General features: G+C 38.9%; 1 protein-coding gene across 1 annotated transcript in view; it reads left to right on the top strand.

Moving 5' to 3' along the window:
* SPON1 (spondin 1) overlaps nt 1-26067 on the top strand; it is a gene marked incomplete at both ends in the record, with an annotated part of 197790 nt that overhangs the window by 149864 nt on the left and 21859 nt on the right. The window contains one exon of the mRNA XM_082000657.1: nt 17336-17400. Within this exon, the coding sequence (XP_081856783.1) occupies nt 17336-17400 (65 nt within the window). The remainder of the gene's footprint in view (nt 1-17335; nt 17401-26067) is intronic.

The raw sequence follows: 26067 nt of genomic DNA, 5'->3' as shown, positions 1-26067 counted from the left end.
AGAACCAGGTATTATGGTGCTCAACATAAATCCATGTGAATGAAATTCTGTATTTGCTGAAATCCCCACAAGGCTCCTTTTTCACCTTCGATGTGTTGTTCTGGCTTAAAAATTTTTGCACGTGGACACAAAAACTTGCTGAATATTTTTCTATTCTATTCTATTTTCTATGTTTTCTCCTAGAATGTTAATGAAATAGAATGTGAAGTAGTGATGTTTAAATTTATTTTCTTAGTGATTCTGCTTCAGATAATTAATTCATAAGTCATTCCAGGCCCTAAAGTTTTTTGTGACACATCAGAGCTAATGTTGTAGTAAAGGTAATGGGATTAAGTGGTGTATAGATTCTGAAATGCTGTGTATTCATGAAGCCTTCTGTGGGCTGCAGAATGATGGAGCTCATAAATATATCTTCCCTTCTTCGCCTAGGTAAGCAAACAGATGAAAAAACGAAACATGCAGAGCTAATGAATACTGTAAGAGCTCCCTGCTCTGATACTAGCAAGAGATCACAGTGGGAACAAATGCTTAGCCTCCTGTTTTTAATAACAGAAGTTAGATTCTATCCTCAGAAATGCTTGTAAAGCTTTCTGTTTCAGTAGATAAATATTTATATCCAAAAGGAAGAGTTTAAACCCAAAATTGAATTGACTACATATTTAGTATTTATCTGTGGCTTTTTTTTTCTACTTTCAGTGTAAGTGTGCCCTTTGAAAGTCGTCAGAAAACATTTAAAACCAGATCATCACTGTTCTGAACATGGCTACAGGGAGAGCAGGAGGGCACCTAGAGTTTGAACATCTCCAGAAAAGTAAGGAGATGACTGTCACAACTCAGTTCTAACTGGAGCTGTGTCTGGTTAATGGGTAAATGGAGGCACTGGTTATTAATGCTCTCTTGGGGTGGTCTTGCAGGGCTTACTACTTTGGCTTCCTCCTGGACCTGCTCCTTCAGAGTTCAGCGGCATAGGAGGACAAGGGTTGCAAACTGCTCCTTGAAAAATGATCTTGACCACTTATTACATATTTTTCAGCATCCTAACACATTTCTAGTAGTGAATAAACAAGGCCGAGATTCAAAGTAATGTTAAGACCCTCACGGCAATTACTTTGTTGTTATTTGCTCATTAGCCTAAAACATCTGCTCCTTCCCTTTCTCCTCTCCTCTCTGTTCTTTTGAAGATGATTGCTGCAAGGAACAGAAAAAGATCTTCAGAAGGATAAAGATAAGTGGAAAAAATAGAAAAAAACCCCACATCTCAATATGAAGTTAGCCTTGCACTGCACTGATGATTTTTTTTTGCTAGAATCAAAAGGAATTGTGGGGCACTGTTAGTATTTTGGCTACTTTTCAATTCCACATACCCTATACAAAAATAATGTTACAAAAATGTACAGTTCCTTGCGCTTCATTCATCAGGATCAATAGTGACCAGCAGTGTAGAAATTGCTCTCAATTACCTGATGTGAAACCAGTGGGCATGTTTATAATTTGTGGTCGTAATGTTTCAGTGTAATGAAAGTGCATCAAATATTTGACAAGATTACATAAACATTTTTCATATCTGATGCTTCATGCATGTGTCAAAGAAACAATATATATCCTGCATTCCCAGGACATTTTTTTGAGAAATATTGGTTAAAATAAACTCAGGAGAGTATGGATAAACTTGTACCTTCCACATTCACTGATGTTTTCTTGCTTAACATTTCCATTGCAAAGAGTACATTTTTGCAATGGATTGTGATGTTTTTGTTTTTACTGATTACAGTCTCTCCCTGGAGAAATACCATCTTGCCTATGCACTAAATTTTGCCCCAGATACAGCATAAATCTGTTCCTGCAGGCAAGAGAAATTACATACACATATCACAGGACAAAGATGAACCTTCTACTAAGATCAAATCCCTAGTCTTTAATTTTGGTGAGCATTGGACTCAGAACTTGTCTCTGCAGCTGAAATAGAAAACCAGTAAAACAGTCTCTCAGGGTTTTGGAAGAGAGACAGAAATAATCTTATCTTTGTACTGTCCCTGCTGGTCTTTTTAGCAAGAATCTCCCAAGAATGCTCAGTTAGAACATACTTCAAGTACATGTCCCCCCATTAATCATCATGCTAAAATGTAAAAGATTTGGGAAGTGCGGCAATATTTTCATCAAGAATTGTATTAGAGGAGATTCTTTTGTTAAGGAATTGTGAATTAACTTGTTTTCCTTGCTCAAGTGCTGAGGCTTCATTTATTTGTGCACTGACTTTAAAGCAACTGTTAAGAAAACAATAGGACCACTCATCTAAAATAAAATAATATAATTAAAAAGTAAATCACTGCTGACACCAAAGTGTATTTAAAAGCAGCTGCAGTCAATAAGATGGTTAGAATTTAGTTCACAAAAATGAAAGGCATGCAGCTACATGGGACCAATTAATGCGGGATGATTTATTGTAGAAGAAATGTGCAGAACAAATCAGAATTGTGGACCTGAAAGCTGAAAAAAGAAACTGTGAATGTTTAAGGCTTTTTGTAAGTTCTTGTGGAGTCATAGGAAGTAGCAATTAAGAGAACAGTCTTTGAGAAAGGCAGATACAATCAGGACTGTATTCCCAGTTAGCAAGAGAGAGACATTGAGAGCAGTTTAGAAGCCTCTGTATCTGGGTAAGGTGCAAAGAACTATATGTAAAACACATGGAAAGAAAAAAAAATCTTAATTACATCAGTAGTCTGATTATATCTTATAAAGTGTCAAATTCTGATCCACTTGGCCATGCCAGGTAGTACCATGTAGTACCTTCTTTCAAAAACAATCATAACTTCTGTATAATTCAGATACTTGAGAATAAACTAACGTTATTAGTGAATAATATCTACACTTACAAATATTCTTGCCTGTTCTACAGAGCAACTCTGACTCAGGAAATGAATAATTGGTAAGATTATTGCCTATCAGCAACTGGAATCTTTTCAGATCTTTGGAATAGTCTTTGTGTGAGAAAGAGGTTTGTTTTCATCTATAAAATGAGCAGAATATTTTGGAGAAATTGAAGCTGGGTGATTAAGAACATTAAACCTTGGCTCAGTAGTGCTGGGTTTTGCTCCCAGCAAATGTTTGTCTGACAGGGGCAAAGTTTACAAGAAGAGATAATGCTCAAAATTTAAGATAATTCTAAAGTTTGAACATTGACTATGTTTAATTAATTAGACAGCTGGGTAGTGGGGAGATAGACCATGTGAGACAGCAGGAACTCTTCATAAGCAGAGAGTACTGGATCTTAGTTCCCAGGCTTTGAAAAGATTTTGTAGGTTTTCCTGACCATCAGAATAAATCTTACTCGAAATTGCATTTCCCTGTTTCCAGACTGTGTGATATTTTCTTTTTTTTTTTCATCTGCATCATTCCTGTGAAATATTATGACTTCTATTTGGGTTTTGGCACAGCAAGTAGCACTGTACGAAGTCCGTTGGTGCACAGAAAACTTAGTTTTGACACTACAATTGTCAAGACTGGATGAAGTGGCAAAAGGTCATTTGCTTTATTACTGGGGTAGACTCGGATGAGGCTGAATTAGTAGTTTGAGAGGGTTTTTTTTTTAAGCATAGATTATAATGCAATGATTCCAGGAGAAGATGAGATATGACAAATGTCCAGCTTTGTAGATTGTATTGGGGGAAGGAATCATTCAATAGTCTCATCTATCTTCCTTAGACAAGTGTCCTCATTTACAAGCCCGTTATAGTCAAGTGCATATTGGAAAGACACACATTTGTTCTTCAAAGCCGACTGCATGCCCGCTGAGGACCTGGTTCATGGCATGCCTTGTAGGTTAGTTTTACATGGGATTTGGTTTTGTGAAAGATGTGGTTTGAGCCACAGATTATCTGTTTGTTAGTAAATTGAAAGTTAATGTAGTTAATGTATTTCACAGACAGCTTGATCAAGCTTGCTGGATTAATTAATTTTTAACCACAAATTCAAATTGACAGCCCAGATTGTGGATGGTGCCATGTTTGTATGTAATTACTTACATTATCAGAAGATGGGTCATCAAGTCATTCGGTATCGTGTTCCATATCATTCCATATCAGTGTTCCTGCCTTTACTTGTGGATTAGCAGGTGTCACTTCTTTAGTTATAGATAAGACCAGTGGTGGTATGATTGTCAGTTCTAATCCTTACAAGGCTTCTTGTTGTATCGTCATAGTGCTGGAAGTCAGCGAACGTACTTGGAAAAAAGCTTTCTGAACTGTAGGTGGTTTATTTGGTTTGCTAACTTTGCTGTAGTTTCTGTGTCGGTACAATAGTGCAAATGTTTTACAGGAGAGCTCTAGAACTTAATTATTGTTTAAAAGTGTTTTTAAATTCCTTGAGGCAAGGTGCCATGAAAATACAAAGTGCTATTAATTGGCTCATCAAACTTTAGAGAATGCCACGGTAATTACATATTTAATAGTCTCTCAGTAGTTACTGTGCTGCAACAACTCGGCAATTCTGTTGTAAGCAAAAATTTCCATCAGTTTCTTTCAGTGTACAGTTGCAGAATCAGGAGAAGACAGGATGGATCCAGCCTGTGAATTTGGTATGCTTTAGCATTAGAAACATGAACACTGAAAACATTCATCTTGATTAGTCAAAGGATGACGAATCTTTAAAGTTACTCCAGTGAACAGAGTCCAAGCACTGGCTTTGTAATGAGATGTGGCATTTACCATGCTTTGCTGCCCTGATTATTAACCACTTTGGAAGTTTGCCCTGCAATAACGGAGCAGTTCTAATCTCTTTAGAGATTAGTAGAAAGAAAACAACCTAATTTTATTTTAAGGGATAGTAAATGATTTTAATAAAGTGGCTTAACACCTGGAATTAGGACTTCAGTGGGGACCAGTCTGGCCTGCTACCCTTGTACAAATGAGAAGGGGATGATGTTTGTGTTCACTGTAAATCCCCCAGCAGGAGTCTGGTATGAGAGTGGTCTCGAGGGATAATAAAAAAAGGGTGAGGAAGAATAAATATCTGTATACAGTATCCCTGATTTAAAAGAATTGAGCACAATTCTAATACAATTCTCATTACGGAGTTACTAGAAAAGAAGGAGTTTATTAGATGCCTAAAGGAATACAAATGAGATGATCAAAACACTAATTTGTGCTTTACTACTGGAATGAGAAGTGTGCTTTTTTTGGCTCTGCACATGCAATGGAATATTCAAAATGCCTGTTTCATGGCATAACAATGCATTGTGTCATTTCATGATAACAGGACTAACAGCTAAACTCTAAAATTTAAACATTACTTCAGCACACAAGCTTTAGAGATAAGCGTATAAATAGGCAAAGTACATAAAATTTTAAAACAGCCACGGGAAATAGCAAGGAATGTATATCACAATAAGCATTTTTAGCAGTACGCTTAAGGTGTGTCCTTAACCAGTTAGTGGGGTTTTTTTAAATTTACAGCTAAAAGTAAATTATTTACATTTATCCTGACCTCACTGCAGTGATTGTTTCTCACTGTTTTCTTATTTTTCAAATTAATATTGTGGCAAGCAAGTACAGTGTGATATGATGAATACCTTCGTTTAGATTGAAAGCCTCTCTGTTATGTTCCTTAATGTAGAACGCTTCTGATCATAACATAACTACATGACGGCTATGCTCAGAAGTTTTATGTCCTAGGGATTTTCCAGGGTACTTTAGAGACGCTCCTTAAGACAAACAAAACACATTTCTTCATGTCTGGCTTGTTACAGAGACAACATCACCCGGTTATCTCTGATTACTATAGGATGACATACAGCATTGTGACTACAGGGTTTAATTCTTATTTCTCTGTTCTGTAATTCTTATTTCTCTGTTCTGTTTTTGCTCTTCTAAGTAAGCAACTAGAAACCAAAACAGTACTTTCTACAGTCGAATTAATAGGTCTTCCCTGGTATGTTAATTACATCAACTGTAGCTGTCGCTCTAATAGCAGCTCCTACTGTTTTTAAAGCTATAAGTCTTATATAATTCCTCTTCTGATATTAATTCTGCTCAATGGCACATGTAAAGTATAGCCATATTAACTCTGATCTAAAGATACCTGAAGTTCTTTAAGTAACAAGCAGTACGGGCACCAGATAGGGAGGTAACCTTCATCCGACCTCCCACACTGTTCTGAGGGAACAGTTAGTGCTAAATAGCCTGCAAAAAAAACCCCAAAACCCAACATAATAGCATTTCCCAGCTGTCTAACTGCTGGAGAGCCAGAGCATACCATCATACCCGAGACGGGAGGCAATGTTACCTAGCTCAAGCCCCTGAAATTTCTAAGTAGTAAGGAAACTTTTCTGGGTCAGTCTCAGTTTCTGGATTTGCCCCTGTGTAACATCTACCTGAAGAAGACCTTTCTAAACGTGTACCAATCCACACTGGGCAACAGGACAGCACAGTTCCTTGTCGGAGGAAAACAAAAGCTATCCACTGCCCTAAAAGCTAATCCTGCCCTCAGGCCGGGTAGTGCAGTTCCCTTCTCCGTCTGTCTGTCTGTCCTGACTTAGGGGAGTGCTGAAGCAAAGATGGGGCAAACTTAAAGTACACGAGCAGAATCAGGGCAATCAGACTGGAGCTGCTATCGGTGGGGGACTAGTAGATGGTCCTTTGAGTCAGACGGTGTAGGCTGAATTGTTTGTCAAGGGAAGGGAGTCGCAAGGAAGGGAGGTGGCAAAGGAGGCAGCCCCAGATGGGAAAAGTGGCAACATCTCCACTCCTTGGAGAAACCTCTGACATTCCTCTTAAAACCCTGCTCTTGTAAGTCCTGTCAGAGATTGAGATGACTTTATCCAAAATCTGAGATAAGTGTGTTTTGGTCATTAAATTCTGAGACAGGTTAATGTCAAAGCATAAACCATGAGACTACACAGTGCCAGAGAAATGGTCCACAAGGGCAGCAACCCGTTTGTCACGGCAACGGCTGAAAGCGTAAGGGGGGAGGAAGAGATATGAAATGGGTTTCTCTAAAAGAATTCTCCTTTCCAGATTACAGAAAATATAATTCGTGACAGGATCCTTAATTCCTTAATTTGTTCAAAGGCTACATTTTTAGTAGGGTTTTTGGTGTGGTGGGTTTTTTTTAAGGAATGGGAAAGGGTTGTAGCTTAGACGCAACATCTTTACTGAAGGGACATTAAGCTGTTGTGATTGCCTTTGTACAGCAGTTAAAGCGCATTTAGAATATTTATATTATACATTCTGAATGAAAAAAAAACTGACATTGATTTGTCAAAATGCTACCAAGGGTCAGGAAACCTCACCTCCTGAGCTAATCTGCTGGTCTTATTTAAAATCAGTTGCCATTATCCGAATAATTATTTCTCCTCTGTTCAAGCTACTACATTTAGCTAATGTCTGAGAGAAGCAACAGCATGAATAATCGTGATACCTGGAGTCTCACTGCCAGCATTTACCAGAAGACAGAATTGTTCTCTGTCCCCATTCTCTGGGCTGTTTCTCAGGGCAGACCCAGCCTTCTCCTGAGGTTTCCTGCTGATATTTAAGCAGTTGACACTCATTCGTAGCGTGCCCAAGAACCTGTCTCGGTGCTTTCGTCCCTGACTGTTCTGAAGCCATTGGAAGGAGACGGAGCAAAAAATGCTGTAGTTACCCAAATATGAATCTGATGATTGCACCTAGTGCTTTAAAACACTTTTATCATTATCACCAGTGAATGCAGCTTTTGTCTTGCTCCTTGATGTTGCCACTCAGTTGCATATGTCTGCTTTATTGTACAGACTGCCTTGGTGTGTTGGATTGGTTTTTGTTGGTGTGTCCTTCCCCCCCCACCCCGCTTCTTTTCTGGTGTGCTCACTGTTTTCCAGATCATTTGTGAGTTTAAAATAACAGTAGCTTTATAGCATTTAGATATAGGTTTAAAGGGTAGTTTAGTCTAAAGGATTGATGAACTTGGGAAAGTGAAGACAGAAGGAGGAACAAAAGGGTATGTGTTGGATAAACTTGTTAAGCAGAGGGTGGGAGTTACACCACTTAAGGTCAGCTTCAAAACCTAGTTTAATCCCCTCCTTTGAAAAAGAGCCATTCTGAAGTGTAGTAAAAAGATCTTCCCTTGTTTTTGCGAAAGTAATTTAGGATCCCAAATTGTTTCTGTAGTCCTAGAGACTGCAAAGCATTCTGTGTAGGATGAAGCAAAATGTGCAGTAGAAAACCAACATGCAATCAAGAAGTAGATTCACAAGGGAGACCCTTTCCCTACAGAATCTGTTCAGCCACAGAAAATGAGAGCTCAAGTACTCAGAGCATGCCTAGGGCTCATTAACACACACGGCTAAGCTTTATACTATGCAAAAATGAATTATTGTTTTATTGGGACACCCTAGATTATGTAACGGCACCTTAATGGAAATAAAATAGAGCATATGATTTTCACTGTTGCCATTAGCAACAGTTCTGTTATTAATTTCAGCCTACATTCCCCTCCTGAAACAACCACTTCATTGAAAGAAAACCCTGTGGGACAGGTAATGCAGAAGGTTGTTAATGCAAAGTGAATCAGTGCTTTTGGGATATATCCTAAGTAACAATGAACGTACTTATTTTTGCATCCCATCCTAGTAATTTTTAACAAAAACAGGAATTATAATTCCTATAATTCCCTTCTAAAAGCTTTTTTTAAACGTGCATTGTCAGCTAGCATCTGTGCAGTCACGATCCTGAAATTGTAACTTTAACACATATTTCTATATTTTCTGCAAAATTAGACAATATTCACATTTTAGGAAAATTTTCAGCCTTATATAACAGAGGGCTTTTTCTTTGTAAAAGTCAGTACAAAATTACTAAGTATCCAGTTTAGGAAAGCTTTCTGGTACAGCACAGCAGTTAAGCTGGGACTGTCTAAAGCACTGGGTTACTTGCTCTCCTGAAGCAGGACCTGTTCAGACAGTAACAATTCAGGATTGGATTTAAATGCTCATCTTTCTTTCCATTTTTCTTCAGCTGCACTCCAACACTATCTACCTCATCCCCAAAATTGTGCTTTTGAAATTGAGTGCATTTTATTAAAAGCCTGGAAATGCCCCAAGACTTTCATATTTGGTGAACTGAAAAACACAGATTTTATATTCTCTGAAATGTCATTACCTATTTTTTGAAGAAAAGAAATAAGACTTCTTAATTAAAGGAATGGCTATTTGTAGGGGAAATATTAAATTTTTATGTACTATGATCAAGTAATGAATTCCATTCAGGAATATTTATGTATCTTATAATATGTGTGGTTTTCTCAACTGCCACAACATCACTATCGTAAACATAGAGAAGACAAAATAAAATGGGCAAACACAGTCCTGGTATAATTCCACTGACAAATATATTTTTGCTGTGGCTTAAAGTAACCCCAAATCTGTGCTACTGGCTTTAAGTATAATCTGCCTAAATCTCCGTCAGTCATAGAATTAAACAGAATTTAGTTGTCATCAAATGGTAGAAATAAGTTTTGTCTTTAATTATGGGCTTTTTTTCCTTCCAAACAAAGTAATTTGTGACTAAAATGTTAACCTTTTCCAAAATGCTTTTTTTTGTGAACTGGAAAAAAACAGCTTCTGCATGTTCTTTCATCAAAAAATCTCTGCATGTTAAAAAGAACTGCATGCCAGCACTGAGGCTTAGGGCAACTTCAGCGACCTCTTTGGCTGCACACACAGGAAAACAGATGTGTTGCATGATGTATTAGCAGCTCACGATAGTAGGATTATAATGACCATGCCAATAGCTATGGGAAACTTCTGACATGCTCCACATAAACAAGAAATCCTCAGAAACTTGGGCAGACTCAAAGCAGGCTGATTGCTTACGGAGTTAATGAAACATGCCCATTCAGAGTGCATTACAGGAGATCACATTCACAGTTACTATAAAGCAAAGGTGCATGTTAAGTATATTTATGTGAAGATAAACTCCAGAGCAAATAAAGCTGTATGTAGCTGCTTTTATCCCAGAAATATTTTATTACCATAGCGCAAACAACTACTTCCTCTTTCTTTTAAAGTTTTTACACATTTCAGTTATATGCCTACATCAAGGTCCTCTTTTTATTCAGATACATCTGTAAAACTGAGGTAGGCAAGATGTCTGCAGATTTTATAAACATCTATAGATGTTTATAAAATGCTATGTTTCAACTAATATCCGTAGAAATCCGTAACGTTTTGAGCATTAATTGGCCGGGTATTTTGTGTTAGTTACTACTTTAAAGACAAAATTCGTCTTTAGTTTTCTCTCAACCTGGAGAGAAAGTGTGCATTTGTATTGGGGTAAAATAATATTTTTTTTTTCTTTTCTTCTGGTCTTGTAATGTATCTTCTGGCACGTCTATTGCTGCAGTTGCATTCTTCGTAAGCGAATATCATGCAATTCAGCTTCTACTGAAAGCTATGCTATTGAATCAGAACAACCCTATGACATCAAAGGTACACCTCACTCAGAATTTAAGTACATGTGCTCATTTCCCTCTTACCTGATAACATCTTTCTAGCATTACGTGGCTATTAGATAAAAAAGAATCATAGTCCAGAGCTCAGAACTCGTCTTTCTCCAACAAGTAACCTAACCATAAGTCCTTGCCCTCTAGCCCCCAAATTGAAGCCTTTTTCCAGGCTGTCGTGGTTTAACACCAGCCGGGACCTAATCCCCACACAGCTGCTCACTCCGTGTCCCGCCGGTGGGATGGGGGAGAGAATCAGAAGAGTAAAGCGAGAAAACTCATGGGTCGAGATAAAGACGGTTTAATAGGGAAAGCAAAAGCTGCGCACAAAAGCAAAGCAAGGAATCCATTCACCACTCCCTGTCGGCAGGCAGGGGTTCGGCCACCTCCAGGGAAGCAGGGCTCCATCGGGTGAAACGGCTACTTGGGAAGACAAACGCCATACTAGCCCCATACAAGCAACTATGAAGAAAATTAACCAGCACACGGGCTGCAGTGGTTTCATCGGTGGACTAGAGAGCAATGTCGTCTAGATGATCTTTCACTTGGCAGTGGGGACAGTTGTAAGTCAGTTGTAAACACAAAGCCTTTGGTAGAAAATTGTACCTATATAAAGGTATGAACACTAATAGAGTATTACAGCAAATGCTATCACCATTCCTAGTTTAGAAGAGAAGCTGTCTGCTTTCAGAAGAGAGCTTCATCTGTCAGTCCCAAGGAAACGTGTCCTTAGAGCAACGAGTGAGGCACCTAAGCCCATAAGAGGAATAACTATAGCATCCTCTTGTCTTTGGTGCCGAGTCTTCAGGCTTCCTTGTAGACTACGTGGCCGCTCAGACCATGCGAGCAGATGTTTGTATCATCTCTTAAATGTTTCCTCCTAACACCACTCTGTAACATGACATCTAACTATGCAGGGTACGTAGCAACAAGGAGCCAAAAATCTGAGGCTTTGAAGACTTCTGTTAGCCTGAAACTATTTTGATGAATTGAAGAAATTTTAGGAAACTGAACTTTAGGACTGACTGCTTTTCGCATCCTAAAGTGATTTCTGTGTGCCTGCATAGGGTAGAACTGGAATAACATCTATTTATACTGATCACAGAAGACTGATTGGCTTTCAAGAGCACCCAACTGTCCCTCCAAAGCACTATATCATTCTCATTTTCAGAGCGTTTTGTTCCCCACAGAAGACGTACTGTGTATTATACCTTTTCATTCCCACCTTATCTCTTTCTCCTTCAATAAGAAATATTTTTTGAGGGAAAGGATGATCATGCAGTACAGATGTTATCTTAAAACTCAGATATGTAGGTTTATTTCCAGAAGACATTTGATTCATCATCTGTGAATTGAGGATGATGTTGCTTTCTAAGAATCTCGTGAAAATAAGTCCACTGTGAATAGAGAGGCATTCAGATGTTATAACAATGAGTGTTGTGGAAGGAATTAAATATTCTCTGTTCGAAAACAATCAAATGAATGCCAAGCAGTGGTGGTGTGAAATGAGTGAAATTAAGCGCTGGCTCAAGACAGGTGTTTTTCATTCCCACAGTTCATTGAGTTTGACTCTGATTTTGATGGCAGATAATACACTGTCATTTTTTTTAGCTGACTGAATCAAATCATTATTATGAAGTGCTAAGTGCTCTGCACAGTAACATTTTCTAATGATATTTGGCACACACAAAATAAATGTAGTAAATTTATAAATTTGTAAATATAGTAATAAAAATTACTCATAAAAATAACTTCAAATATAGAAAAGATACTAATCACGTTGGTTACCAAAAAGCAGCAGGAGAACATGAAACAGTTTACATGGCTTTCCTGATACTACTAATCTCTCTTCTATTCTAAAGGTCCTCAGATGATACTTAAAGCCTTTGCTGAAAGCTTTCGTTATGTTTTAATGCATGTCACCCTTTAAACAAGTTGTTTTAAATCCCCTTGGTTGAGAAAGACTTCAAATCAAATTCTATCTTCAATGCTGCTTTTTTGAGCTATGTCCCACTTTCTGTTCTTTAAGATGAGGAAATGTTTTTCATCTTTTGTAAAGCGCACAGCTGAACGATCTAATTTAGCAGTGGTTTCATGCCACGGGGTTCTATTTGTTGCCATTTAATGACTTTATGCTGCATGCGCCTTCATTTGTACATTGCAGGAACAAATGGATGTAAAGTAAATGATTAATTTTTACCAACTTCAGAATGTCAGTAAGGCTGTCTGCATTTGAATGCAATTATCAACTTTTTAAAATCATGCTATTAAGACTTTTTAGAGGACAGTACTTTCAGAGGGAATGGTTATCAAGCCAACCACCCACCCCCAGCTTGGAGCACAATGTAGAAAGCAGATCTGAGAAAAGGATAATTGATTGCTATTTTTGCATGTTTTAATTTAGGACACAATCCAAAAAACATTTAAGTTTATCTAGAAACTACTTTGGCTCCACTAGGCTTTTTGAGAAAACTTTATGCATGTGGAGAAGGGGTTATCCTATTGCAAGGGGAAACTGAAATCATATAAGTGAACTAATACGCAAAATTGAAGAAGAGGCTTCAGTAGGCTCTACAAAGTTTTGTAAGTGATTATGCATAACTATGCTTTTCAAAACGATTTATCACGAAAACTACTGAGAGTTTATACTAATTTAATTATTAAATTGTGATTTCCTGCCTATAGAAGTAGCAGAAATACGGCGTCAATGGTAGCACGTTCTCACAGCAAATGGAGGCAGAGACACAGCGGTGCAGGCAAGTTGCCGAGGAGCGGGACGCGCTGCTCCCATGGGAAGCCGCCTGCACGCAGCCGCGGCGTGCTGTGGCTGACCGGCGCCGCAGCACGGCGCCGTGCACCTTTGTTTCCCTCATGGGAGAATGGCATAGCTGTACTCTGTTGCCTGATATTGATATGCCTAAAAGAAACAGAGCAAAAATTCAATTGCAAATTCCCAACTATTAATTCTGTGATTTGTACTCAAGGAGGAAACCCCCTTAAATGTGAAAAGGAAAGAGGGCAGCAAGTTTCCTCCTCTGTATCTCTATAACAACTGACAGGTAGTCCCAAATTCACTCTTTAAAACTTCCACATGCACAGAGGCATAACATAGACTTGAAGTTTTCTTCTCTCTTTTTTTTTTTTCCTTTGTTTCCTTTTGTTGTTGGAAGAGGTGTGTACCAGACTTTAGGTAAAGGATTTTCGGCAGCTCCAAGCAGGAGCATTGATGCCCCTCTCTTTAATTTGTTCTGACACTGTAACATTTTGACATTCCATCATTTTGCAAGTCATCTAGTTTTCTTTTTAAAAATCTGTTTCATTCCTTGGGAATCATTGCTTCCCAGCCAAATACATGAATGATGACAAGACAACTTGCAACATACAACCGTGAAACATCCTAATTCATTTTGCCATATTTTGACATGAATTTAAGAGTTTGTTTACTTCAAAAATCAAAGAAAACTTTGGGAATGTGAAGAGGAGAGAAAAATGGGTACAGATGTAATATGGCAAGCCCTACGAAAATCTTAACTAAAATTCCTAAAAATTATGTGGTGTTATATGCCTCCACTGTAAAGTCTGTAATTGGCTTATTCGAGGCAGTTGGGTTATATCAGCTAATTATATATTATTAATTAGTAGGTTTCTTTTCAGGCATTTCATATCCTCTCAGTTTCTACCATCTGCCAATAAATTATAGCTAATGAGATTGGCCAGTAATTCCAACCACTGTGTCTTTTCTACAGATTGCTCCCTATCTATAGATCGTTCACGTGGCAGTACCTTGTGTGGTTGATTGATAGCATCTGTTTGCCTGGGTTGTTTAAGTTTATCACATTCTCTCAAAAACACAGAGGTCAGCTGGAGAGGCTGGAGGTAGAGGAAGGTCATTGCTTTTCTGGAGGAGCTCCCCCAGGCCTGCTCCCTTCAGGAGGCTGGAGGCGTGCGGGCTGGTGGCACCAGGAGTGGCGAGTGGAGCTGGCTTCCCCAGACTGGCACAAAGCCTGTCAGCCAGGCTTCACATGGCAACAGCCTCACAGACCAAAGGAGGCAGCGAGCAGAATTTACTGTATTATTTTCCAGGATTTCATCTTCTTGACTTAAACATTTGTCCAAGCAATGCTCTTTAGTGTACGAAACATCCACTCAGGTATCTATCAGTGCATGTATAAGTAAATATCCGCTGACATTAATAACAGTATAGGTGTTACATTTTAATTTTTTTTTAAATTAGAGCTATTACAAATCTGCATGATAAAGATGACTGCATAATTAGAATATCAGTCTGGAATAACAATTACTTAACTCAAGTTGCAGCTTAATCCTGTGTAATTGTCAAAGAACTCCAGGTACCAAAAATGCCTGTTTTCATTCCAGGCCAAACAGAACACTGGGTTTTGCATCTTTTGATTTTGGTTACTGTTCAGGAAGTGGCCATGAATTCAGCTCTTGCATCTGAATTTTCACCTCCCTTAAAAATTTGGGGATGTCTGAATGCACCGTGTTCTGGTCCTTATTTCCTTCCCTCTGCGCTTACTGCTAAACTGTTAATCATCGTTCAATCCACTCTTGGTGTGCATTTTTAATTTGGATAGCACATGTTAAAATGCTTTCAGACATGAGTGATTTGGATGTTACTGACGTAATTACTGGCTTCTATAGATAAGCAGTGTATTATTTTAATAAACGTAACCATCTATGCTCTTAACAGACTTTCTTTGGGATGTACAATACAGAGTTAACAATTTTGAATGCAAATGCGCTCTCAAGGCAAGTAAATGAAGATATAGAATCTTTGGGTTGGAAGGGACCTTTACAGGTCATCTAGTCCAACCCCCCCGCAGTGAGCTGGGACGTCTTCAGATATGCCTGGCTGGAGATTCTGAGGCTGTTGAAACAAGGAAAATTAAAATTTAAGGCAAATTCCACTGGCAGAGGAAGACAAGTAATGTTTTTTAACTTCATTCATTTAGTCGGTTTCCTTTTAAATCACTTTGAGGGGAAAGGTGTCTCTTCCACTTTTGAAGGCATAGAGGTAAGGAGAAGGTTGCCATAGATGAACTTAGATGTGATGCATCTCTCCTGTATCCCGTGTGTCTCTGCTCGCTTCCACCCGGCCCAGCGGGAAGGCTGGGAGAGGGTTGTGCTGGCAGCTCAGCCTGCTGCCACTCACCCAGGGCCTGTCCCCGTCAGTCTGCCTGCCGGCAGAGCTCTGCTGCGTGCTGTTTCATTGCTCCCTTTCATCATAAAATTCTCTTTATTCCAGCTATATTAGTAGTACGGGAGTTTGATTAAATCTTTTTGTACTTGCATTCATAGAGTCAGACTTTCAGCTATCTTAGCTCAAGACATTTAATGTAGTATAGCCTTTGTCCAAGCATCTGTATTTTTAAAAAAGGTTTTTGAGAAATGGCTTGTCCCTCCACTCCGGTTGAGGGAAAGGTCATGTCACTTATGCATTCCCGAGACTGAAAACCTTGTGTATTACAGAGAGGGCCCATCAGTGCTGTAATTACCTTGTTTTGCTAAAAAGAAAGAGTCGGAAAACATTGAGAGTGGTAGAAACAACCAGTGAATATTGTTTTCTTTAAACAGAGGTTTATATGGGCTAGAGTTTGTCTGGGGTATCAAAACTATTGCTATCAAGCATGAAATGGCACTATTATCCCTAAACTGAAAGGTCATCTCTGTTGGAAGTGCCAGTTACTGGTAATGTATGAGGTGGGTTTCTTAACCTAATTGGGAAATATTTTTAAAAGACAGTAGAAATCATGTGAGTGAGTTGTGAACTTTGTGCTCCTCTAGGTGAATTACTGGGGTGGATTCCTAAGGGAGATGGAGAAAATGCTTCTGAAAAAGCATGATAGATGTCTTCTGGGCATCAGAGCCTTGTTAATGGTCTCCTGCCTTTGTCCTGGGTTTATTGTACCAATATAAAGTTTAAAACTGCTGATGCAGGAATTCCTACAGACTTTAGGAAATAATCTTTCTACAATGCTTTGCCACACTATAGGCTTCCACAGGTGGGTGCTATATTTCTACCCTGTAACGTTTACGTGAGAAAATGGAGAGTAAAGAGAAAGTGCTATCAATGGCTTTACTTAAAGGAGATTGTAGTGCACCCACCATGGACTCTTTACATCCTTACATATGTGAGGATAATAAATAACGTATCATACACGGTCACAGGGTATGTTAGATTGCCTAGCAGCAATCTGGGTTTTGCCTGCCTCTTGGCCCGTGTATCTGTAATGATTTAAGAGCAATGGTTCTGCTTTTGCTTGCTTTAACCTGGTAAATTCCTCTGGCCGCAAGGATTGTCAGAGAGTCACAAAATCAACAGCCCAAGACGTACTTTTTGCCAATGTATTACCACATGTGGACTAAAGGCCAAGATACAGCACAGTTATCTTCTGTCATAGTGTTACCAGAACAAACTCAGTTTGGTCATACTGGTTTGGGGTATTTTCCCAATGCAAAGATTTCCTTATTCATACGTGTCATCACTGTGCACCACTCTGAAAGCTTTCCCTTCAGCTCAAGATGCAAAAATAACATGGTCTCTGAACTCCTGTTGGTGTTTTAAGCTCCCTTCAGTTCCTGCAGAAGAAGAGAAAGAGACTGCCCAAGGTCTGACTGCCTTTGCTTGCCGCTCTTGCCTCTTGCATTCATATAGGCTCCTTGATGAGCCCTGTGCAGTCGAGGACGCGAGGTGCCCAGATAACAAAAAGGATAAAGCATATTTCTCATAGTCAGAATTCGGAGGCACAGTCTGACCCAGTGCCTTTTACTTTTTTGCTCTAAATCATATTACTCTCATTGTAGAACTGTCCCAACCATTTTCTTGTTTTTTCTCTTTTCACAGAGCGATGAGGTTTTAACAGTCATCAAGGCAAAAGCACAGTGGCCTGCCTGGCAACCTCTAAACGTGTAAGTAAGTAGGGAAAAGTATGTCTCAAAAGCCTTGTGTTGAGTGTTGGCTAGTGGACCACTCTAAACTCATTGTCTCATATAATTATTTGTTTTTGTAAAGAAATAATCTAAAAATATTTTGATAGATGAGTTTTTAATCTTTTTTTGTTTTGGGTTTTTTTTTTTTTGCCATAACTGTTTCTCTCTCTCTTTCCTCTTTAGCATCTCCTCATTTTTTACATGCTTTGGTTCACTTACTGTTACGGCAGAATGGTTATCCCATGGAGTTTGTGCCTTCACTGAACAATGATGTTTATTCAATGCTTGCTAAAATATATGTTGTACTATTCTACACGTAATTTTTTTTTAGCATCCCGTGTCATGGCACTGTGACAATGCACTGTGTCAATACAGCAAATCCTCAATCGACCAACAAAAAAACTCTTAAAGGACTAATTCTTTAAAATGTTTATCTGAAACACTCTATGATAGTATCATGATCCTGATGATAGTATACCATGTTTTTTTTCCCATGTTTTTTTTTACCAAGTGAGACACCTAACTAGCTTCCCAGGATCCTCACTTTGGGCTCTCTGGCACACAGCAAAAAAGAAGACAAAACTCTGCTTTCAGGATACTCTTGAATTTACTGGTTGACAGGGGAGGGTCAGGATGGTGCTTCCTACATAACTTATCTGGGCTTGGCCCAAAGTTCATACTCATTATCCAGGTCCAAATGAGTAAGACTTGCAAGAAGTGACTAAAGATGAGAACCCAGTATAAGGAGTCACCCCACTAGCTGAGGGTCAAATCAAGTCCTTGGAAAGCATGGCAGTTATTCTACTGCAAGACTGTAGGGACAAGGTCGTCCTGTTTCCTCTGTAAAAAGTATAAGGGAAGCAGTTAGTGGAACACTGTGTCTGGTTTTGTGGTCTGTATTTCAGAAAGCATGTGAAAATTTGAAGGTTAGTCAGAAGAAAAGCTGCAAAAGAGTTCAGAAAACATCCCCTACTATAAGAGGCTTAGAGACTCTTAAGCAGCTTAGGACTTAAGCTATTCAGTTTATATCCTCTCCCGCGCCCCCCCCCCCCCCCCCAAAAAAAAAAAAGAAAAAAAGGTTATAAGGTGAGCACAGCTTAAATGGTGAAAAGATTTCGAATAGCTGATCCTTCTTTAATCTATAAAAGAAAAAAACCCTATGAAATCCCTTGTAGCATGGAAGCTAAGGAAATTCATGTCAAGGAAATTCTCACTAAAGGTATGGGAAAAGGCTTTAACAGTGTCAATAACTTCCAGAGCAGCTTACCTGAACGTGAGATGGACTTTCTATCACTCGAGTATATTTTAGCCCTGAGACCGAGCTGTAGGCTCTGCACAGGAATTGCGGGTTAGGCTTTTTTTGCCTGGTGTTAGGCAAGTGGTGAGTCAAAGCGGCAGTAATGGCATTCTTTATTTATGGTCTTATTCCCCTGAAATTTTCAGTATTTGGATTTGGTAGTGTTTGCCATGAAGTGGTTGTGGATAGCATTTTTTTTCTTGCTGTTTTCTTCCTACTCACTCCAAATCAGCACTTTGAAATGGAAACTTTTGTCCACTTCTCTGTTCTACTACAGTGAGGTCTCTGACTGAAACAAGCCATTTAGTTTTTCCTTCCAATTTCAGTTACTTTCCTGAAGCAACGTTTCTGTATGGTGTTTCTGTATCAAAGCGAACAATACTACTATTGGAATTGTCGGCTCTGGGTACTTGGAAGGCTCTGGCATTGACAGGAGAGCAGGTTTGTACTTTGTTCATAGGAAGACGGAGAGAAGATCTCCTGCTTCAGAGTCTCAATCCATCATCTTTCAAATACACTGAATATGTTACATAACAAAAATCAAAGCTAATTAAAGTATGTTGCCCCTGGTCATAATAGCTAGTTTAATACAGCACTGACAAACTTCACAAAAACGTTGAGAGTGAACAACTTCAGATACTTTCTAGGCATATTCTTCCACAGACATGCCTGCAAATGCTTCTGCAACACCCTCCAGATGTTCTTCCAGTCAATTCTTACCTTTTCTATATGGTAATTCTCCTCTTTCAGTAACATCAAAAGGAATAAATCTTGGTGTTTGTACTTTCAAATGCTGTGCAAGGGTTCCGCTAAAAATGTTCCTTCACTTTTCAGGGAGTGCTGCATTTTTGACTTTTAAAATAATTTTTTATCATAGTTTGCTGTGACGTCCTTCTGTTTGATTCTATTTTAAAATATGATCTAAGCTTCAAAAGAGGACAAAATTTTCAATAGCCATTAACTTCTGCTGTTAATTTCGCATTTGCTGTTGTGGATGGTCCTTCTTGGAATTCAGATTAGAGTTGTGCAAGTATTGGATAACGGCTCCTCAGGATAAACATTTGGTATATTATTATTATGCATAACACAGCAGTCTTACTAATCAAGAATTTACTAAAAGTCATGAATAACCTTCTTTTGCATAATCTTTAGTTCTATATCTAATATACAATACGGTTTGATAGTGGTGCCAAAGTGATGTTACAATGTGTCATAATAAGCACAGCCGAAAAACCTTCCTGAATGCGTTTTGCAACAATTACAAAACGCGTAATGCTAGTGAGGCAATTTATGGAGGCCTAAATCGTCAAAAGTTGGCAAATTCAGCCTGCTCACACTTCGCAGTTTACCTCCAGATTCCATGTAGTGATTTTTATTGCTAACCCTATCCAAGCTGCAGTGCCAACATAGTCACGGCAATTACACTAAAAATCAGAGGGAGGAGGGGAATAAATACTTCCAAAACTTGCGAGAGGGCTGTTAAGGGTATTAATCTATTTGCAGGCTGTTGTGGAGAACGCGGGATGAGGCACCGTGGGCACCGGGCTGCCGCCCAGCTGAAGGGGGTGGCGGGCACTGTCGTGGAGGGGACGCGTGCGGGCTCGGTGTTTGCTTGTCGCAGGCACCAGCTCATCCCTGTCAGGGGAAACCCGAGAGAAAAGAAACAGGACAGGAGCCTCCGGGACGGGAGCACGCGCCGAGGCTCAGCGCAGCCCTGGGCACCGGCCCTGCCGCCCACGCAGCGTAATCCCCAGCCAGCCGGGACGGGCACCGCGCCCGCCCCTGGGGCTCCCGGTCCCCTCCCGTCTTTCCAAAACAGCGAGGGAGACTCCAGCATCTCCCCTTTTCCTTACAGAGGCTATAGCAAGGCAAGCTGCTGATTCTTGCCCGCACCTTGAGCGGCTGGTGAGCCCTTGCGATTCCACTCTGGTCATCTGTAATAACGTGTGAGAGGATGGTCTTGGCCGGGTACCTCTTACAGATTCATCATGGAGTTAAATTACTTTTCTTCTGCTCTGTCAATGCCGGTCAATGCGGCCGTGACTCCTGAGGCCAGTCGTAGCTCATTAAGTAGTGTTTCAAGCCCTGTATGGACTGAGGACACGAAGTGTGTAAATCTGACGGTGATGCCAAAAGCCTTTGGTTCATGACACCAGAGCTAAGAAGGGAAATATAACTGGGAACTTTTCAAAATACAGAGTTCTCAGTGCAGATCCAGTGGGCACAAAGTGCCTCCCCATGGAGACGTCTTTGGCTTTAGACATGAGTTCCAATGCAAGAAGTTACAGAAGGGACTGAGACAAGTTGCCAGCCCTAAGCAGGGAATGGTACAATGACACTAAGTAATTTTCTCAAATGCTTTCTGTTAATTAGAATTGAGGCTAATACACTTTAACATATTGTCATCTCCCAGTACAACACAACGCTGCGGAAAACCTATATGCCATAGACCTAATGCTTCATTGTCTTTTATCATTCCTCTCCTCAGTTCCTGTGTATGCCTGCTCTTTTTCACTGTTTTTCTTCTTTTCTTCCTATCACTCATCTTCATTATCCTGCATTCAGTTTCTTATCCAAGGCACCAAGATGCAAAAAATTCTCCTGAGCTGCTGCATGCAGGAGACAGTTTTGGGTGGTCTTTGTGACCAGTTTTATGGTTGCCCGACTGAGAGAGGAACAATGGTCAAGTAATAAAACATTTTGCTGTTGCTTACAGTTTGTATTACCAAGTTGTGTGTCTGAAATTCTGACTTTAAAGTACTTGCAGGGAATGCAATCTTCCTTGAGTGTAACGGTATCAGTATACAGCATGCTGTCAAATGGTAGGTTTTTTTAACTTACTTGTATAAACAAGAGCACAGCTCATTGCTCCCTTCCTCTCAGCTGTGTTTCAGGCTGAATCCAATTTTCCTTTCATACTCAGCTGCAAATCATTGGCCTTTGGCAGTATGGAGGATAAAATACAGCAAATACAGATAGTACAACTGGTATCCAAATCTGCATATCTGGCACCTGTAAAATAATCAAGACCTGACAGAAGAATTTGGGGATAAAGAAGGCAAGGCTTTTAAAGATAGTATGCATCAAATTCCACAGGAACTAATACCTTTAAATATCTTGCTTTAAATTCCCTTCCCCTAAACATATGATTTTTTTTTTCTGTATTCGTTATGCCTTTATTTCAAATTCAGACATCTCTCTTGTGACATCCCTCCTTCTTCATTCAACAAGCGCTTTTACCTAGATAAGACCTTCCGAGTATAATCCACCAGAAGAAAATAGCACAAATCCTGATCAATCAGTCCCTCTCTATACTGTGAATTACAGTCAGGTACGAAAATGTGACCCTGTTGGGAGGTGTGGGGGAGAGTCAGTTGTAGGGCACGGAAGGAGCTGTCAATTCCACAGCTTGGCATGAGCTCGATTGACTTCAGTGTGGTGATATCCAAACCACATAGTGTTGTCAGGGCACTTGCTGGTTTTAGAGCTGCCTGTTTTTTCATGGTCACTATGTCCTCACCATCAGGGAAAGGCACTATCATACACGTATCTTTCTTTTACATAACAGCATGTTTGTCGTGTTGGCTGGGGAGTAGGAGAAAGGAGATTCTTCAGGTGGGTCTCTGGTTTTCCAAAATGGCAGGACCTCTAAGCCAAGATATCACATCAGAACAAGGAATGCCATTTCACCATAAAGTTCTCAGGTCTCTTAAAAAAAAAAAAAAGAGTGGAATTGAAAATGGATAGTTGGATAGGCGTCATGCATCAACAGACACCTCTCTGGGTAGTTTCTGACATTTCAAAAATAGGTCCAGTATAAGTATATGGCTCTTTCTTAATATAGGCAAAGGGAGAAGTATTTGAATGCTAATTCAATTTGTCTAATAATTTTTTTGTAGTTCCTGTAAACCAGGAAAGCATTCAGCCCCTTGCAATACTGTGGAATACGGACTTCCATGTACATATAGCCTAACACTGATAAATACAAACACAGATCAAACATAGGATGGAAATTATTCTCTAGTATGTCATGTATTCCATTATTAAACACTCAATACCTTATAAATTATTAAATACTGCTGCAGATAGTGTGTCTTTCCAAGTACCTTAATATGTTCCTTCTGGCTAAAAATACATAAAAAGGCAATATTGATAAAAAAAAAAAGATTTAAAAAAAAAATTGAAAAAGTAACTTTAACTTTCTGTCCTAAAACCTTTCATATTCTAAAAAACTGGCCAAGACCTCACTTCCGTGAATAAATAAGCTGCCTATTTCCCACTCCTTTCCTGCCGTTTCATTCTGCAGCCCTAGCTAGCAGAAAGAACATGTTTGGATAGGGGTGTCCAGCAGTATGATTGTAATTATTACTAAGCACATCATGTGTTTTCTAATTATTAATTTTTTTCAGTTTCTTTAATTATTTTAGGTTTAGTAGGTCAGCCTATAGACAATATATTTCAGTGCACAAATTCAAGGTATTTTACCTAGGAAAATAGCATAATGGTAACTGATTTTGAAATTATCAATGAAATTGATAATTGTGACAGTACCTGACATTAAAAGGTTAGGTTTTTCTGAAATATTCACAAGCATTACTTCTCATATTCTCTCTCATTTATTTTTTCTTTTATGCAAAAGCACCGCTGCTTTCCAACATTTTTACCTCCTCAGCCCATTCTTTGTTCCAACCAATGCACAAATCACAAAGCGATAGGCATTTTTCTTTATTATAATTCTGAATTATTTGAAGTTTGGAAAATGATCCTCTCCTTCCTTATGTCTCTCCTGTTTCCATTTTATCTCTCCTGTTTCCATTTCAGTTCTCTCTCTGCTGTTTGCACAAGTAGTCATGGTCCTGTGGTTTTCCTCTGCTTCTTGACTATCTGCAGAGTTTACTCTTTTTCTCGTCCGTTTAAGCAGCTCGTCCTCATTTATTTGGAGGTTACCTGAAAACACTGCAGTAAGCACTCGAAAGTGAAACTTATCATACAGAGAGGCCTCTTCCTTTATACTTCAGACGGATAGAACTATTTAGTCCAAACGGTTTCTAAGTTAGTATGCTTACCTCATCATCCCCTTCAAATTATCCCATCAACCCCCTTTCATTTCAAGTTTTACATATCCTTGATATCTTCTGTCTGACTACAAAGATATTAGGGCTGTTTTTCCTGGCTTGCAAGGAGAATATCAGAAAATGCAACAGATTACTCCCAAGTATGGTTTTCAGCATCAAGATAGATAAAATGAGTAAATGGGGCAACAAAGTAAACTGTTCCAGAAATCAATCAAAGAGTATTCTATAGAAAGCGGATGGAAATGCAAAAGTGCTGTGATCCAAAATATGTTTGAGTTGATGGATCATACTAGCTGGAGAAAAAAGTGCTGACATACTTTCTTTATTTCTTGAGTGAAAGTTCTTTCAATCGTTGCTTTCTTCCAGAATTCTTCTGCCAAAATTTGAGCAAAAAATGTTTGTTGTATGTTTTGACCCTGCTGTGAATTTGCTGTGCTCAGTGAGTCTTTATTACAGCATTTAGGAATCGAAAGCCAAGCCACAGATGAGTAGGGAATTTCATGCCTTGGGGTTTCAGCATTTTTTTCTTGTTTTACTTCTTTTTTCCTTTTTTTTCCTTTTTTTACTTCACTGTAATCTGCTATTCTTGTGCCTACAGAACTTCTCTTCCTTAAAGTAGCCTCCATATTTAGGTCATTGAATGATTACTTAGATGTTGTTGGATGGAGAACCACTTAAGTCAGAAATGGAACTCTTTACTGTCTTCTGAAATGTAATGAAAGAACTCTCTCCTCAACTTATAATTCATGGATAAAGATTTCAATTTATTGTGTCTGATATTCTACTCTTTGCAGCTCACACCGCCTTAACGTGGTGGTGTCTTACTGATAAATATCCTTGTGTAAAACAGCCCAAGGTTATGTATATAGTTGCGTACTTGAAAGAAGTCTTCGGCAGTGAAAACAGCTTTAATAACAATTTGTGACTACATTAATGTTACCTATGTTATCTAATCAGTTCCATCAGATGGCAGAAAGCTGAAACATAAACGTTATACATATAAACATCATGTGTTGCTGAACCTCTGTCTTGACTGTCTCACATGTTGAAAGTTTTGTGAGCTTCACAGAGAGAGGCTGATTTACAAAAGGACATTGGAAGGCATTTAGGCAACCATTTGCTGTAAACACCTAATTCTCAAACTTTCAGTTCCTGAAGTGTTTACATACTTCAATAGCTATTAGACACATTGCTAAATGCATAAAAATACAACCAACTTTCAGTGTTCCCAAAGCTCGCTACATTTTCACAAGGGTGAGGGGGCCTCTATTAGGTGACAGATCACAACTAAACCATATTAACTTCCAGAACGTAGTTGTTGCCCTGTCTGTTTTATCAGTGAGGGCCTGACCTTCAAGTATAACTTTTAAGTCAGCCACACACCTATATGGTCAGCAAAATAAAGGGTATCCCCTAATACGGAGAAGACTCTGCCGGTACTTGGAAGGTCTAGGTTTAATTCTCTTTCCTCCTGATGTGAGTTGAATGGTAACATCTATCTCTGAACGTGAAATTCAAACCAGCAACCTACACAGCGAGACCCCTTTGCTATCACATACCGTGTTCTTCTCGCTCGAGCCTTGCCATTTTGCATGGAATAATCAGATATTGATTAGCCAGAGGAAGAAAGCAATCACTAGGCTTTGCCCCTCAAGAAAAGGGAGGGGAGGCAGAAGAGTTCTCTGAAGGAGATTAATAGCTAAAATGTTTGGTAAACAGTGAGTTAACCAGCTTTGTAAGATGAGGAAGGGGTATGTGTGGAATAATTACAGACCAGCTGCATGTTCTTATTAATTAGAAACCACTCTGTCTTTATTTTGTGGCACTTATGCAATGACTATAGGTTTTTTAGTTCCCTGGCTGCCTTAGAAGAGAGACTCTGCCTAGACAACAAAAATATTTTGTTCCATTTCCAGGTTTTTAGCCTTTTTTTTTTTTTTTTAACACTATCACATTACTTAAAATAGAATGCAAGAATTAGGTAAATTTTGGAAAAGATAACACTTAGATTTGTCTCTTTTTTTGACTGGTATTTGCTGAATTCAACTTAAGAAACAATGTTTTTGTTCACTAAAAATGCACCTTTAAAGTAAATGATAATTTGCAAATAATTTGCTTAGATCTAGTTGAAATTGATTTTCCATTACTTGTCTAATTTCTCTGTGCTGGCAAAAGGACAACATTACATACATTTGCATTACATTAATAATAAATGGAGTAGTCTTTAAGAATGAAGATTTCAAGTAGACAGTTCCTTTTGTGTTGTCCTATAAA

This window comes from Phaethon aethereus, assembly GCF_964289735.1.
Source record: "Phaethon aethereus genome assembly, chromosome: 5".
In the NCBI taxonomy this organism is placed as follows: Eukaryota; Metazoa; Chordata; class Aves; order Phaethontiformes; family Phaethontidae; genus Phaethon; species Phaethon aethereus.
Note: the sequence above shows the minus strand (reverse complement) of the source record. Positions and strands in the feature narration are given on the sequence as shown.